The sequence below is a fragment of the Galeopterus variegatus genome, unplaced genomic scaffold (assembly GCF_000696425.1).
Source record: "Galeopterus variegatus unplaced genomic scaffold, G_variegatus-3.0.2 Scaffold3227, whole genome shotgun sequence".
Lineage (NCBI taxonomy): Eukaryota > Metazoa > Chordata > Mammalia > Dermoptera > Cynocephalidae > Galeopterus > Galeopterus variegatus.
The window spans coordinates 5,414-23,465 of record NW_007729338.1 but is presented as its reverse complement, the minus strand read 5'-3'; the positions used below and the strand labels follow the sequence as shown (position 1 = coordinate 23,465).

General features: G+C 34.6%; 1 protein-coding gene and 1 pseudogene across 1 annotated transcript; one reads left to right on the top strand and one right to left on the bottom strand.

The window, feature by feature from the left end:
* Positions 1–1,512: 1,512 nt before the first annotated feature.
* MIA2 (melanoma inhibitory activity 2) lies at positions 1,513–16,196 on the bottom strand. The gene is made up of 6 exons (XM_008584333.1): positions 15,974–16,196; positions 13,876–14,009; positions 11,452–11,538; positions 6,122–7,334; positions 1,798–1,971; positions 1,513–1,691 (listed from the first exon to the last, which is right to left on the bottom strand). The coding sequence occupies exons 1-6, from the start codon at positions 16,086–16,088 to the stop codon at positions 1,513–1,515; spliced, it is 1,902 nt and encodes a 633-aa protein (XP_008582555.1). The 5' UTR covers positions 16,089–16,196.
* Positions 16,197–16,358: 162 nt separating this feature from the next.
* Positions 16,359–17,717, top strand: LOC103600101 (annotated as a pseudogene).
* The last annotated feature ends 335 nt before the right edge of the window (positions 17,718–18,052 follow it).

Here is an 18,052-nt window from a genome sequence, read left to right as displayed (position 1 = left end):
CCTCACTTTTCCCTTTGATTCTCCTTGCTACTTTCAACCAATCATTAAATCCAATGGTTTCTATCTACAAAAGATCGATCCAATTTGTCCTTCCAATCATTTCAACAACCACCATCAGATGTTAGGCCAGAGGTTTAAAAATGTGGCTAGGACTGGCTGAGTGGCTCACTCAGGAAAGTGTGATGCTGATAAAACCAAGGTCAAGGGTTCGGATCCCCGTGCTGGTTAGCCGCCAAAAATTTTTTTGAAATTAAAATGTGGTTAGTGGGCCAAATCCAACTCAGCTTTCACACAAAAAATCCAGATTTCTAGCTTTTTTTGGAAATGAGAATATCTGGGGGGAAAAGGCTGAAGGTAAGTAGTTATATCCTTTAGACAAGTATATATCCAAGTTATGTCCTTTAGAAAATCCCAAGATTTAGACTCTCACCATTTATTTACCATACTAATGCAATAGCTTCTTGACTGGGCTTCCTGCCTCTGGTCTTTATCCCTTCAATCATAATTTGATGATGTTCACAGAGAAACTTTATAAGTGAAACTTTTTTATTTACTGCTTAAATTCTTCAATAGTGACCCCATCGTTTACAAGATAGAGTTGACCTCCCTGTTATAACATGCAAAGCTATTCTTGATTTGATCCCTGTATACATCTTCAGCCTCACTCTATGTTCAATCAGACTGAATTGGTTATAATTCTCTGAAAAGGCCATGTTCTCTCCCACTTCTGTACTTTTAAAAATGCTCTCGCCTCAACCTAGAATGCCTGTCCCTTCTTTGTCTGGCTAACTCCTACCTTTCCTTCAAGACCAGCTCAGGCATGATCTCTGAGACACTTTCCCAGGTTTTTCCTTCCCACTCTCTCTACCTACCACTTCCAATCAATCTGTAAGGCAGCTCCTCCTGTATATCAATAGCACCCTGTGGCTATTATGGTACTGTGTTATAATTACTGCTTTTATCTGTTTCTTCCAACTAAAGTGAGCTCCTTGAGGGCCACCACTGTTAAATTTCATCTTATAAATGAGAAAAGTGCTTCCTCAATTACTTCTATGGTAGCAGTAGATGAGAAAAGGAACTAATATTTGTAAAAGGACTCCAATGTTCCAAGTACTACAGTTGGATCCTTTTGCAATATTTCATTTAATAATAAGATTTATAATAAATGGAAAAATGGAAAAAATGTGGAAATTTAATTGCAGCTTGGTTATTTCAGATATTAGTTGCTTTTGTGTACTGACATTACACCATTTTGAGGTCACAGCTGTCGTTCTGATACTAACATTTTGCTTAAGACTCATTTTCATATTATTTCTGAGTTAACTCATTTAGTATAATTTTCCTTCATTTGAAAAAACAGGGAGGGCGGGGAACATTGCTCCAAATCAACAAAGCTTAAGGAAAGATTTTTAACAATATCCATGCAACAAAGCATTCGTGTAAAGAGAGATTTACATGTAAGATTTCATGGAAAGAGAAACATTATATAAGGTTTTTATAAGGAAGGTTCACTCAAACAAATTTTGCAGCCACTCCTGTATTTAGTAAAATAGGTAAAATTATTGTAAAAGATTTAAAAGGCCAACTTACCCTTCCCGTAAGAATTACAATTGGCGAAAAAACAGAATTCATGAAATCATAAACATCAATTTGAAATAAATATTTCAGAATCTGAAACTCGGAAGCAGCTTCTGTTGATTTATAAATAAAAATATGTTACCACTTGATATTATGTAACTTCTGAATCTACTTTCTTCTTAAATTTATGCATTAGAGAAAAAAATACCTGCTTCTTACCTTTTTGAGGAATGGTTAGCAGGGTATTTTCCGTAGATCTGTCTGTTTTCATCTGAGGAGGCCCTTCTGTGTCTACTGATGAATTTGATTTTTCATCATTGCTTTCAGAAGATAGTGTTTTGAAATGTACTTCTCCATGAATTTTCATAGGTAACTCTATTTTAGAGACCATACCTGCAAATAAATAAAGAGAAATGTATTTTTTTTAATACTTGCTTTGTTGTGGGCTTCTCTTCTGTTTTCTAGGCAAGTCATTTTTTGAACCTTTCTGGTCATTGTAACATTTCGTAGAGAAAGAATGCACTAAAACATAAATTGCAGCCTGAATTAGTTCCTATTTCTGGTATAATAAATAACTGCAAACTTAGTGGCTTTAACAATACCAATTTATTCTCTTATGGTTCTGGAGGTCAGAAGTCCTAAAACCAAGGTGATGGAAGGACTGCATTCCTTCTAGAGCATCTAAGGGAGAATTTGTTTCCTTGGTTTTTCTACCTTCTAGAGGCCTACTGCACTCCTTGGTTCATGGCCCCATCCTCCATTTTCAAAGCCAGCAGTGTAGCATCTTCTAATCTGTCTCTCTCTTACTCTGACCCTCCTATTGTACTCTTATGAAGAACTTTGTGATATTAGGCCCATGAGGATAATCTCTACATCTTAGTATCCTTCACTTAATCACATCTGCAAGGTCCTATTTACCATGTAAAGTAACATATTCACAGGATCTGGGAGTTAAGACATATACATCTTTGAGGGGCCTTTACTCAGCCTATCACATAACCCTTTCCTTTATTCCTTGGCCAAGGAAGAATTATAAAAACTATATATGATTCTATTCTCCACATTGCCTTTTTGTCTTAAAAACAAAATTAACATAACTGTCAACAACTCTCAGAAGCGTATGACTAAAAATGGAACAATAAATAGATCCCCTTAAGATTTCATTCCTGTTAGATACATTAATTGTCCAAGAAGGTATTATATCTAAATGACATTGCAAAAATACGTATCGCTACCTTTCAAGAAAATCAGTAAGATAGATTTTTTTTACTTTAACTGTTAGAGAACCAGAGAGTCAAAATGACCAATATTATTTATGGTATCTATAGGCTACTTGATATTGGTGGTTAATTGTATTTAATAAACAGAACTAACAGGTAGTTGCACAAAGAAAGGCAGAGTTAGAACTTATAGAAATTAATTTCCAAGTTCAAAAATCTAATCCACTGGATCATGCATATCTACAATACATATTTGCTAATATGCATTATTAAATATAAAAACCATATCACTCAAACTTTCAATGGGGTTACTCCAAAGGTAGAAGAACCACCCCACTACTAAAGAAACCATATTATCCATTTGCACAGGAAGATGCCAATATTTTTAGGATATTAGAAACAACTTTAAAAATGATAAGGTGTTAATGAAATGTCATGCATTATTATAATTTTTCTTTTCTCTTGTAGCTTTACTAATTTCAAGTTCCTTTGTTTCCCCCTATATCCTATATCTAGTATATTACACTATTATATGTCACATCAAATCATATCATATATCATATCAAATCATATCACATCACACCATTCAAGGAAAGTATTAAAGAAACAATGAATAAAGCTTTTTAAACTCCACAATCAAATAAATACTGTATATTAAGAGAAAATTTGAAGGAAAATATCATTTAGAGTAATTCTTATTAGCATTTACAGTATGTTTTATATTTTAGAGTACACTATGTTATTTGCTAATTTACTAGAGTGTGTTGTATAAAACAAATATAGAAATGTGAGTCCAAGATATATTTTTGACACCATTATTTAAGATATTTTAGTAATTATTAATTTATTTTAGAAATTATCAATAAAATGTTCATGGGATTAAAATAATGCTATTTTGTATGTTTGCATTGGCATAGTAGAGGAGAAATACTGATACTATAAATAGAATATAAAAATAACAACTATAAGGTATTCTCATTCAACTGCTAAAATACATGCTTCTGTGACTACATAAAGGTATATGCTTATTTTCTCTTTATCAGACCCAATACAGCAGAAGGCAATGCTGAGAAATCAAGTTGAAATCAATACTAAATTGTGTTTTGAATCATCTCTATGCCATGAGTGTGTCTGGCAAAGATAATATTGCACGTAAGATTGATATCTCTTTAGTTTGGTGATCTCATGAAGTTCACATATTGCGTCAGTAAGATAAACATATCATGGGCCAGCCTGTGGCTCACTCGGGAGAGTGTGGTGCTGATAACACCAAGGCCACGGGTTCGGATCCTATATAGGGATGGCCGGTTTGCTCACTGGCTGAGTGTGGTGCTGACAACACCAAGACAAGGGTTAAGATCCCCTTACTGATCATCTTTTTAAAAAAAAAAAAGATAAACATATCATGGGCCAGCCTGTGGCTCACTCGGGAGAGTGTGGTGCTGATAACACCAAGGCCACGGGTTCGGATCCTATATAGGGATGGCCGGTTTGCTCACTGGCTGAGTGTGGTGCTGACAACACCAAGACAAGGGTTAAGATCCCCTTACTGATCATCTTTTTAAAAAAAAAAAAGATAAACATATCATAAATTACTAAAAAGGAAACTCAAGAAAGAAATTATGTATCTTACCACTCTGCTTTTTTTACAGAAATCAGGTAAATCTCTTCTATTAGATAAAAATTCATATTATCCAACTGATAAAATGATCTTTACTTTAAGGAAAAATGTAAGTTTTATTTTGCATTTCAATGAAACAATGCTGATAAGAGGTTTAAATAAAATGTTCCTGATCTTTCTGCTTTTATGCTACATATTAAATCTCTAAATGAACTATAACATACCTGAAATCAAATTTAGAATGAAAATATGTATGCATATCTGTTGAGAATTTTCATCTAAAAATGATTACCCTTCCCCAAGGTTAATAAAAAGCTTCCAATTTGAAACATATATAGGTCAAAATTTGCCATGTTTGTAACATTGCATCATATACTTATATCCATGCCATGTCAAAATAGCCATCAATTTATTTTAAGGAAATTAATTTAATTTTTCAAACAGTTTAAACTGATCACTTGATTGAACTGACTAATCAAACAAGGTTTTAAAAAGTTTTAACTAGTCCTATCCTGAAGTACAGTATTAAAGTAAACTGTGGAATCTATTTCTCAATTATTTTTTAAGACAAGGATAAAAAAAGTGTCAGTGTAGTCCTGAAAAGCAATAGTAAAGAGTGGTAAGTGAATTATGCAATGCCTAACTTTGCTCTTTGAGTTTATGATTCTTAACATGGCATTTTGGTGCTGCATTTAAAATAAATATATTTTAAGAAAATGAATATTCCCTATTGTATTTTAATATTTAGTTACAGTTTTGAAGTATTATTTTCACATGAATTGAACCTAAGCTTTAAGAATTACATTATGGCTAGCCAGATAGCTCAGTTGTTTAGAGTACAGAGCTGGGAATACCAAGGTCCAGGGTTTGATCCCTGTACTGGCCAGCCACCAAAACAAACAAAAAATTTATGTTACATACAGATATGCTTTTTTTTTACAATAGTTTATTAACAGAATTTTAAGTCAAACAAAATAATTTTTTTTAGTATTTAACTGTACTTTGGAAACTTATTATTTAAATAGGCTCAATTGGAGTCTTTTTGTAAAATAGTTACTAATAATATAAATAACTGTTTCCTAATTTATGTTTTATAAATTCTTATATCAGCATATTAGTTTCTTTGTAAATGCAGTTATCTCAAGTCTCAGCCTTTCACAAATATTGATTCATAATCAGTGATTCATTTATCTTATGCACTGTTTCTAATTAAGGCAAGTTTTCATTTGTTATTCCCTGAAAGAGTTGCTGAAATTATTGGAGAAGATTGGCTGTTTAAGCTATTTCTCCAATATCCAGAAAATATGACTTGTGGCTTTATTTAAATCCTCTTGTAGAATTTTTTTAAACAAATTTTTGTATGATTAAATTTTATTGTAAATATTGGTAAAGGGCCACAAAAAATGTTTACATTGTACAATGACTAAATAAATAAATAAAATTTTATTGTAAAATACCTTAAGATCTTCTTGGAACACCAGTACATCTCCAATCATTCTGTTTCCCTTGAGATTTTATTTTGTAATATGAAGATTTAAGTCCCAGAGTAAACCAGAAATTGATAAAAGGGTGGTGGTTGTTGATTATTGAGTATTTTGAAAAACTGGATTTCTGGACTTTTTCATCTGATTTGTACTTAAAAAATAAATTATGTTAAAAAATAAAATACAGTGAATTATATTATAGATATTTTTATACCTACCCGACTGACTATGTCTGCTTTTCAAACTCATAACTTTCATATTATCTGTGGGATAATTTTCAACTGAAAATTCTTCTGTTTCGTCATTTTCAACTACATTATTTTGATCCAATATCTGTTTGGGAAATGGCAATTCTGCTTCCTTTGGAATGTTCTGGAAGCTCCAAGGGTTGTCAAATTTATGCAAGAACTTTTTGAAATATGCTAAAGTCTCAGAATAATGTGTTTTCTTTAAGACTCTTTTCTTATCTATTTGATGTTCTGTTTCTGTAATTTTCATCATTTTTATTTCTTGTTTCTTATCAGGGTCAAATGCACCCACTGAAGGATGTTTATGTTTATCTCCCCCACCATCTTCAGTTTTTCCATCATCTGATATAATTTTATCTTCATTGACATATGCAAAGCCTAACATACCAAAACCAAAATCAAACCAACTCAGCTTGAGAACTGAGCTATCATTAGTGATTATATCTTCTTTTTCTGTTAATATTTCTGTGGCTTCTTCATCAGGTGATACGGAATTGGGAACATCTTGTAGGGGTGTATCATTTTCTTTGAACAATAATTCATGCCCTGTATCCTTATCTCCAAAACCTAAATAACTTGTAAATCCACCACCAAACCAACCACTGGCTTGAGGTTGGAGAAGATGCTCTGACTTAGATGCTTCAGACTGTTTCTCTGGTACTAAATCAAATTGTGATTCAGGTTCTTGCTTATGTTCTGTTTGGGGCTCACCATTATTTAATTCCTTTAGGTCATTCTCATCTTCCACTGCTATTTTTCTACTTTGCAATGAGCTTTCTTGTACAGGTTCTATAACTAATTCAAAAGCCCTCGCTTCAACTTGTTCTCCTCCCAATCCAAACCATCCTCTTACTTCAGGCACAGCTGAGGATGGTGAGACATGATCCACTTCTGGAATATGATCCTGTTCCACACCTCCAGCTTCTATTTCTTCCCAGTCCTTTGATTCACTAGTAATTCTGACATCTTTGAAAACCTCTGATGATGGAAATTGGTCTTCAAACAAGGTGCTTTCAGAAGTTGCATAAAGTCCATGTTCTATTTGAAAATCATTTTCATATATACTAGATTTTTGGTCTTTATCTTCTTCATATGAATATATATGTTCACCATTATTACTGTTTAACTCACTATCTTCATTTTCAAATGTGTAGCTTACTCCAAGACAAAGAAAGTCAGATTCCTAAAAGAAAAAAAAATTATCATAGACATATATGACCTAAAGCTCCTTGTTTCTCCCTGAATTACTTAAAATAGACGACTGTGATTTTCCCAAGACCACACAACTAGCTCAACAGCAGAACAAAAACTAAAATCAGATCTCCTAATCTCAAATACTTTTATCACAACCAACTTTTGGGGATTAATGATATAAACCTAAATGAAAATCCTTTTACATTATGATTTATTTGTATTAACTAGTTGAAAAATTTGAGAAGCAGAGACAATCCATCCTTTGAGTATATTCTGTGAATAAACTCAGATGAAAAGACATGCATGTCCACAAAATCTTGTACCTCCTAAGAATATGCTGAGTGGACACATGCATCTGTGCAGTGATTTGAGAGAGGGTGCTAGGTTTGAATGTGTTCTCCAAAAGCATGTGTTGAACTTAATTCCCAATGCAAGAGTGTTGGGAGATGGGGCTTAACAAGAGATGATTAGGCCATGAAGGCAGAGTGAATGGGTTAATGCCATTATCGCAGGAGCAGGTTTGTTACCATGGGAGTAGGTTACTTATAAAAGGATGAGTTCAGCCCCCCCTTCCTCTCTCTCTCTCACACTCTCTCACCCTTCCACCTTCCACCATGGCAGAATACAGCAAGAAGGCCCTTGCCAGATGCCAACACCTTGATATTGGACTTCCCAGCCTTCAGAACTGTGAGAAATAAATTTATTTTCCTTATAAGTTACCCAGTATCTGGTATTCTATTATAGCAGCACAAAATGGACTAAGACAGAGGGTAATTTTATCGCATATGGTCACAGCTCAGACAGATCAAAGACTCTGAAGCACGAAGTCCTGGTTAAAAGCTGCACTGAAACATTTAGACTTCTTTTATTGAGATATTGTACATAGCCAGTGGAAGTGGGAATCTACTTGCTCATCTCACAGAACAACCAAATCATTAAGAAGAAAAATGAGGAAGCCATTTTTTAAAAGTCTGAAGGCTAGATAGAGTGATGTATATTGTTCCTTGGATATTACCATTATGAAATAAAAATGAAGTTCATACTTTTAAAGAATAAACTTCAAATTTGCAATTTTACAATATTTCAATATAGTAGGTGATTAAGAACAGACTCTGGAGTCAAACACTCTGGGTTCAACTCCTGACCCTGCCATCTACTAGCTCTGTGACCTTGGCTAAATTATATGACTATTCTATGCCTTAGTCTCCTTATCTATAAGGTGGGATAATGACAGGACCTAACTTTTAGGATTGTTGTTAGGATTAAATTAGTCCAGTTTCTCAGAATAGTAACTGTCTCTAGTTAACACTAGCCTACCCCAGCCCAAAGTTATACTCTCCCAGATATAGCCAGTGCTGCAGAAGTAAAACCCCAACTCCCTTCCCTCTATTCAGGACAACTCTGAAGGGCCATCCCAGCTTCAGAGCTCCTTATGGAATTGACTGAGACCTTTGTTGCAACTGCGTCACAGTTCAACTTCTCTGTCTACCCAATCCTGATTTTCTTTTATTCCTTCACAGGTGCTATTTTCAAGAGTACTCCCCAGTAAACTTTTTGGATGCAAAGATTCAACTCAGTGTCTGTTTCCCAAGGAATTTGTCATAAGAATTAGGAGCATCTGTATGCTTTTTATGTGGCTGGCCCTATGCTAGGTGCTGGGATTCTATAGTAAAATAGGAAAAAAACTGTAAATTGCAATAAGCACTATGGAGAAAATAAACAGGAATCTGTAATTAAGAAGCAGTTATTTCTTTAGAATCATCATGAGGCCTGAGTCACTGATTTTTTTTTAACTTGCAAACTTGGCATACTTTTTTCCAGCTTTAATGAGGTATAATTGATATACAAAAAACTGCACATAGACTATAATTAACAATTTATTGTATACTTTCAATTAGCTAGAAGAGAGGATTTTGAATGTTCCCAACACAAAGAAATGACAAATGTTTGAGGTGATGGATATGTTGATTAACCTGATTTGGTCATTACACGTTGTATACATGCATTGAAATATCACATAGTAGTACCCCATAAATATGTACAATTATTACGTGTCAAATAAAATTTTTAAAAAAGAAAAACTAAGGTTAAAAAATAAATAAAAGTAACAAACTATTGACACACACAGCATTTTAGATGGATCTCAAGGAATATATGCTGACTGAAAAAATTTAATCCCAAAGGTTATGTAGAATATGATTTCATTTATATACTGTTCTTGAAATGACAAAATTATAGCGATGGAGAACAGATTAGTGGTTTAAAGGGGTTCAGGAAGGGGTGGGGAGGGAGCTGAGTGTTGTTATAAAAGGGCAGCACAGTGGTTCCTTGTAGTGTGGAACTGTTCTATATCTTGACTATGGTGGTGATTACACAAATGTACACGTGAAAAAACTGCATAGAACTAAGCCACACACAAACACAAACAGTTGCATGTAAAACTGGTGAAGTCTATATAAAATCAGTGTATTTTATCAGTGTAAATTTTCTGGCTATGATACTGTACCATGGTCATGTAAGATGTTACCACTGGGGGAAACTGGATGAAGGGTACATAGGATCTCTATGTATTATTTCTTACTCCTGCACAGTAATCTACAAATATTTCAAAATAAATAGTTTTATTTTAAAAAACTGCACGTAATAAATGTATAGTGAGTTTGAACAAATCTCCACAATCCAGGTACTAAACTATTCATTACCTCCAAAAGTCTCCTTGGAGGAACTGATGTTTAAGCTGTGACCTAAAGGACAATAAGTAATCAGCCAAGTGAAGAACTTGTGGAAAGCATTCCAACCAGAAAAAAACATCGTATTTGGGTCCCTAAGCTGGGAAAGAACTTGGCATGTTCTAAGAACAGTTGAAAGGCCAGTTTGGCCAGGAGCATGGTAAATGAGGGACAAAATAGAGTCAGCAAGGAGGGCAGGAGTAGACCACGTGGGCCTATGAGGTCAGGGTAAGGATTCTGGGCTCTATTCCAGTCGGGTGAAAAGCCATCAGAGGGCTATTATCAAAGGAATGACATGATTTGATTTTTTGGTTTTGTTTTTACAAGGTCCATTGTTATTTGGAGAATGAATTGGAAGAGGGCAAAAGTAGAGGCAAGGAGAACAGTTAGAAGGCTGTAGTGGTACTATAATCAGGAGAGGACGGTGCCTTGGGTGAGGGCTATGATAAAAGCGGGAAGGAAGAGAAGACAATGTGCTCCAAATATATTTTAGAGACAGAACTAACAGAACCAATTACTCTACAGTAAATGGACAGTTAATCCCAGAGTTTGAGCTGGGAAAGAATCAGAAAATGGTTTGTTTAACTAGACAGACTCAATTCACACTGACCTCATTTAAGGTAAATTGGCTTAACCTGGAATCTGAATTAAATGGGTTAATCAAGTTCATATATTGAAAAGACACATTCTGATTCCTTTTAATGTTATTAAGCCCAACATTATCAAACTCATTAGAAACTCCAGGAGCAAAAGAGGTTGTACAATTATGAGACCTAGGGAGTGTGGTGGGAAATAAACTTTGGTACTTGTAGGACAATAGTGTTAGTAATTATATGTAACACACAGCACTAAGTGCTGTTCTATGTTCTTTTTTTTTTTTTTTTTGCTGCTGCTGACTGGTACAAGGAATCTGATCCTTGACCTTGGTGATATAACACTGTGCTCTAACCAACTGAGAAGCTGGCCAGCCTTGCATATACTTTACATCTACTAGTTTGTTCCACAATAAAGTTGAGGTAGCATTATATTATACTCATCACCCCATTTTACAGATGAGGAAATTGAGGCATACAAGGCCACATAGCTAGTAAGTGGCTAAGCCAGGCTTTGAACTCAGTCCATCTCCAGAATTCATGCTCTACACCACTAAACTCTACTGGCCGTTAATTGCTCAGAAAGCTAAATCCTTAACTGTAATCAACTTTGTCTTGCGGAATTTTATTCACATATTCAAACTATTCCGAGAGTAAGTTTTCAGACCAAGTATTATGTGCATTTACTATACAAGGTACATAACCATGTGGTACTTGTATTGAGAAAACTGCTTTAGCCAAGAAATTTTAAATTCAATTAATAACAGAGAATGAGTTTACTCACTGTAGCTGATATTTGGATTTCCTCAGTTATGAACACCTCTTCAATTTGGACTGCATCTCTGGGAAAATATCCAAAATCCTTACCTTTCTATCAAAATGAAGAACAATGATTATCAAGGAAGAGTGATCAAAGCAATAACTATTGAGCCTAATTTTGTCCCATGTCCTTGGCTTTAATCTACTTCAAATCACAAACATTAATCACAAACAACAATTTCTATCTAAAAGAAAGTGAGTGAAATCATATTCTTTTGTTATTCCGAAGAACTGCATTCATTTAAGAGAACAAAGAGCCAAACAGTAAAATGCTTCTGTTTCAAACTTCAGAAGTTAAAGCATCCCACATACTCATTTTCCTCCTTTTTCTGTTCTTTAATGACATTCCTTGCCCAGGTGGACCAAAGACTTACACTAGTAGACCTGGTGCTATGAGTCACATGTGTCCCCCGAAAGTTCATGTGTTGGAAATGTAATCCCGACTGTAACAGTGTTAAGGTGGGAAATCTGATTATGATATTTGAATGGTGGGCCTTTGAGAGGTGATTGGATCGTGAGGACTGTGACCTTATGAATGGATTGATCCACTGGGGGAGTAATGAGTTATCATAGGTGTGGACTGGTGGCTTTATAAGGAGAACATGAGAGACCTGGCCATTCTTGTCATATGATTGCCTGTGTCACCCTGTAGAGAGTTCCCACCCAGAGAAAGGACCACTCACTCAGATGTACCCCCTGGACTGTGGATTCCCAGCCTCTGAAGCTGTAAGAAATAAATTTGTATTTCTTACAAAATATTTTCTTTATAATTACCCAGTTTCAGGTATTCTGTTATAAGCAACAGAAAAAGGACTAATACACCTAGGAAATCAAAAGGCAAGGCAATGGCAGCAGTAGCCAAGCTAGATGGAGCTGTAACACATTCAGCATTTTCAGGATGTCAAAATCAGGTAAGAAGTTTAAACTCTGATGGGCCACAGATGAATTCATCAAGATAGTAAAGGTCCTTGAGTCCTTGGGGGAGGATTTGGTTCCATTCAGCTTTTCTGGGGCTTCCTTGATAACAGAGAGCCTCTTAACCCAGCTCAAACACATTTAGGATGTCCCCTGAGAGTGAAGGCTTCACACAACCTCTCTCAGGCCATTTCCTTTCTTTGTTAAAGTTTAAAGAACACATTTCTTTTGGTCCTCTGATCTAGCATCATTAAATCTCAATTGTGATTCTTCCAGCTCTCCAGGTACCACGACTATTTGGAATCGACAGACTGTGGGTCCACAGTGTGGTTCCTTTAACATATATCTTCATACGCTAAAAACACCTAATGCACAGAACTAAGTGTGCCTGAAATTTCACCCTGGCTCTACACATTAAACACTGCTTTTGTGGGGGACTATTATTTTCACACATAGTAAGCAATAAAGAATGCTTTCTTTGCCTCTTATGACACCTACCATGACATTTTCCTTACAGCTGCATTGGATACCTCTGACACATTCAAAACATAGACTGGCATTTTTAAGGCACCCTAAGCAGTAAGGGATTTGGGGAGCTGCAGAGACCAGGCAAGTAGTCAGAGGTTCAGTCATATAGTCCCTAATGGGAAGAAGCAGAATTCCAAACAGAATCTGCTCCTTCACACAGTGACCACAGAGGCTACACCAGGGAGAGATCTGATGCATATGCAACATGGAAATAGTGTATGTATCAAGTTAATCATGGTTGTTCAGCTTGGGAGTATAATCACTTCTTTTCATTATAAATCATAATTATGCAACCAAAGACACAAACTTTTTCCAATTGAAAACATTAATTAATCATTAATTTTCCTTTCAGAGAGATGATTCAGGCTTCTAGGAATTTCAGTGCACAAGTACTTCGGGCTAGAAAAAAGCTTCTCACAGTTGTTATTTTTTTCCGTAAAAAATTCATACACCTAGCTTCCCTTGGCTACCCACCTTTCTGAGGATCTCTTCAATAACAACTCAGGCCTTTATTTGCTCAGAAAAACATGTCTTTTAATCAGATTAACTAATACTTTCTAGTCTCTCCAAAACTCAACCATTGGCAACATCAAGAGATGACTGGGGTTGCCTCACCATCCCATAATCTCCAATAGCATCCCTAAAATCTCTCCAAATAAATATAAAATCTAAGTTTAAAAACTATGCATGCTATGAAAAAAATAATTTCAAGGCATTCTCTGAGCCCTCCATCCAAACCAGACTATCTTCCCAAACCTCTTTTGTAGAAATTTTGGAGCCACCACTGAACATGACCATTATTTGTTTGTTTAAATACATTAAGGGTTTTTAACATTAATACAGTGCTTTGAAATTTTTAGATTAAGTTCCTTTAGAGATGAAAAATAGTTATCCTTTGCAAGTCGGTCATTTCTTCTGCATTCAATTTTTAAGACTGGATACTTACACTTCCTGCCCACAAATCTTCCCTTTCTCCTGCAAGTTTAACATAAACAGATATCTCTTCTCCCTTAGAGAAGTTCAGGTATCGACAGTCAGGTCCTCTGTAATCTTTCATGGATGAGACTCTGCTTATTAAAGCTATATAAACATATAAAGAAACACACATACACTTTAAATTAAAGTGCTAGTTCTCCCCCTTCCACTTTGCCCTCCTCCAATCCATCGTATTTCCAGATGCTAATTTCATTATATAATTTATGGCCTCAAAAACCTATATAGACTACCCACTGCACACAGAATCAAGTCTAAGCTTTTTTGCTTGGTATCCCAGGCTGTCTATAACCCAGTCCCCCTTCCCTATCTAAAAGAACCTCCTCCCATTTCTTTATACAGACTCTGGGCTATCATCAAGCTTGTCTATCTATTGTCCCTGGAATATGTCATTATTATTTTCCAGTATGTAGAGAAAGAAAAAATAGTTTTTCTCCTGGGACCTACTGTGTTCCAGGCATTATGACAAGCACTTTCGTGTTTTTATTATATTAAATCCTCAAAACAGATCTATGAGATAATCTCATCTCAATCTAACAAATGAGCCTTTAGCTAAAGCTCAGAGAGTAGGTCATACAGCTCTGGTGGAGCCAGATTTGCACTGAGGTTCTTTTCATTTTGACATGCCTTTCCTTAGTCTGAACTTTTCTTTGTGCTCCTTCCTCAGTCTACAAATCCTTCATGCTCAATTCATATCCGACTTCCTCTATGAGGCACTCTTGATCATTACAGCCTACTCTGATTGCCCCTTCTCTGAACTTCAGTATTACCTATTATTCTTACTATGTTGTATCACTATTTACTGTTTCATATTGACCTGTCTTGTCACCATTTACTGGAATGAAAATTCCTGGAGGGCAAGAAATTTATCTTACATTTCATTTTATTCCTCTTACAAGAATAGCACCTATACCCCAGGCTCTGCATATAGTAGATCCTCAATAACGATGAATGAATCATAACTACATATGCTAGATTCAGCCGTTCAACATAGAAAGTAATATACGTACCATGTTAACTGTTGTAAGTATACTAACATGCGTAAAATAAAACATTTTGATTAAATCATGCAATTAAAGTTAAAATTGCTATAAATTTGAATGTTCCCTCTTCATGTTTTGTGTCTGGCCCTAAGGATACTAAAGGTTGTACTGTAAAGAATGAAAGAAAGATTATTATAAACCATGATCTAGTAAACTTCTCTATATATTAAATTACATATCCAAAAGTTTAAGGAAAATGTTTACTCATAAAAATGTTACTTATAAATTATTTATGTTCATACTAATAATATTTTGTATTTTTAATTTGCATGTTGCAAATTAGAAATAATTCTTCTATACTAGAAAGGTAGAACTTATTTTAAAGAAACTCTGATATATTGGGATGCACTTTATTTTGCACCGTAATGGTAATAACAGAAAATAAATCAAGTTCTTGAATAATAGAATGGAAATTAATTCTCTGTATAGTAGATAGAGGAAATTTAATATTCAATGATATAAATAAAATTATATTTATATCTTAACACTGATTTCAGTATTTTTACATAATAAATGAACACAGAAATGATTAACATTTAATAAAGTTTAGACAAAATAAATCAAGATGATTTGAAATAAAAATTTTTAGAAAACTTAGAATGCAAATTTCTGATTGTGAAATAGAAACTAAAAAGTAGAAAGACTTTGTAAATAAAGAACTATCAAGTGGTCTGATTTTTTTTATACCAATCAATTATATTTATCTTTAAAAAGAATAAAAGGGCTGATTAATTTGTTTTTGAGGTATGGATTAATATCATTATAACCTCTGATATATTTCTATATCAGGCTCATCTTCGCCCTTTGTATATTTATATTAAATACTATTACAGAATGCTTTGTGTCTAGCATTTATTTTTTATACTGAGCTATACTTTATAATTCAAATATTTTTCAATGACATTAATTATCATTTTTTATCATGCATGTCCACAATAACATTTTATGTCATTTCAGAGCCTTTTCAGTTAAACTGAAAAAGGAAGAAGAGGAAAAAATCAAACTTACTTTCACATTCCAAGTCACCACATTTTTTAAGGTCTGCCAGCAGTTTTGTAGCCACCAGACATTTTGTCACAGAAATAACGAAGAGAAGGATTCTGTGAACTCCAGCCTCCGCCATGCTAAAACAAGCAACCAGGAATCCCAAACAAGATTTAAACCAATTGTTTAGCGTATACGATATGCCAGCCAAAACAGGAGGTAACCTACTCTTTTCAGTAATAGAAGAGAAAAAAGTTTGAGGTTTTTTAAGTTTCTTGATAACTACATTTTTCTATCAGTGTGTAGACTTAACTTGAGGGACAAACACTCTCTGTTCTCAATCTGCAGTGTCAGGTATCCTGATAATACATAAGGGTTTAATAATTAACAGGAATTTTTAGTTGGACTAATGTCTTATAAAGGTAGCCAATGTAAAACTGTCTCACTTAAAGGCACCTTGCATTTGGCAGGACAGTTAAACAGGCTTCTACAAAAAGGTAATCTCTGTTAAAGACATCAGGTGGATCAGTCAACAAGTACAAACCAAGTATTTGTTACATGCAAATACCAGCTTCAGTGGAGAAAGTTTTTAGATGTATGTAGAATCAGAAATAATTTATATTAAAAGCATGGTTTTGAAATATTATGATGAAAATTATTTGAAAAAATATTCCCCTTTCATATTTAAAAACTCCTTAGGGTTACTACGAAGTTAAAACTTATTGTATTTAGTTAAGAATAATAGTTAAAACATAGTAAATACTATGTTCCAGGTATTGTCTTAAGTACTTAAGTATATGATTTGATTTAGTCATACCAACTCTCTGAGGTATGTAATATTAGTTCCATTTTTGCATGAGGAAACTGAAGCACATTGAGATGGGTTAAATCACTTATCCAGTGTCATATAGTGAGTGAAAAAGAAATTTAAATCTAGAGATTGTAACACCCCCTACTCACAACCACTGTGCTTTACCAAGAATCAAGTCATCTGCCACACAAAGTTGTCTACTCCATCTGCAGCAATACTATTGCAGAAACAGCAGGTAGAGTATTATACCAGGTATTTAAAATTGTGTGAGATTTTGTTTCCTAAATTCTTGCTTAGACACCAAGACTCCCTTGGCTCAAGACAGGTCTCTAAACAAGCCAGTATTAACAAATTGCAAGTGCAGTTGCACCCAATTCAAAGAAGGTCAATTAAAAATTCTCATCAATGCTTTCAACCAAAAACCTTTCCTAGGTATGCTACCAAACAAAAACTTGCTTTAGAAATTGACACTGAAGAGTCAAGAATTCAGACTTAGTTTCAGAATCAAAGAGCTAGGCACTGACTTCAGAAATGATTAGATCTTAGGGAGACTTTAGAATCAAGCCGAAGCCATGAGCAAGGTCACCTTGAAGAACAGACTCAAACTAGAGCAGCTAGACAGTCATACCAACTACAGCTCCTCTCAATTACACACCGTCATCAAGGCATTTATGAACAACCCTTATCCCGGAATTGATTTCAGAGAAAAATTTGCCAAAGAAATCGGAGTTCCAGAGTCAAGAGTCCAAATTTGGTTTCAAAATCAAAGATCTAGATTACATGTCCAGAGAAAAAGAAAACCTGATGAGTCCTTACAACAAGACCGGGGCAGGATATCTGAAATAGAGCTCAAGGTATAGAAGATACACAATATATCACCAACCTCACTAGCAACTCTTATTCTCTGGATCCAGTACATGTTGGACACAGAGACAAATTCAAATTCAGTGTATTTGATATCATCAATCATCAATCTGGGCCCAAAATCTCTCTCACGGTATTCCTGGGAATCTACACTTCTGCTGAGAGTACAAGCTAAATTTTCTGAAGATTTTAAACAGGACTTCAGGAGTCAGAGATCGGGTCAAGAGGCACCACACAGCCCTACTGACCCAGCCTGGCTTCAGAATTCAGTAGACCTCGAGACAATGAAAATAAACTTTAAATATATATTTTTTTTAATTTAATTTAATTTAATTTTTTTTTTTATTTATTTTTTTTATAATATATATTTTATTATTTTTTTTTATTTTGTCAATATACACTGTATATGATTATTATGGCCCGTCACC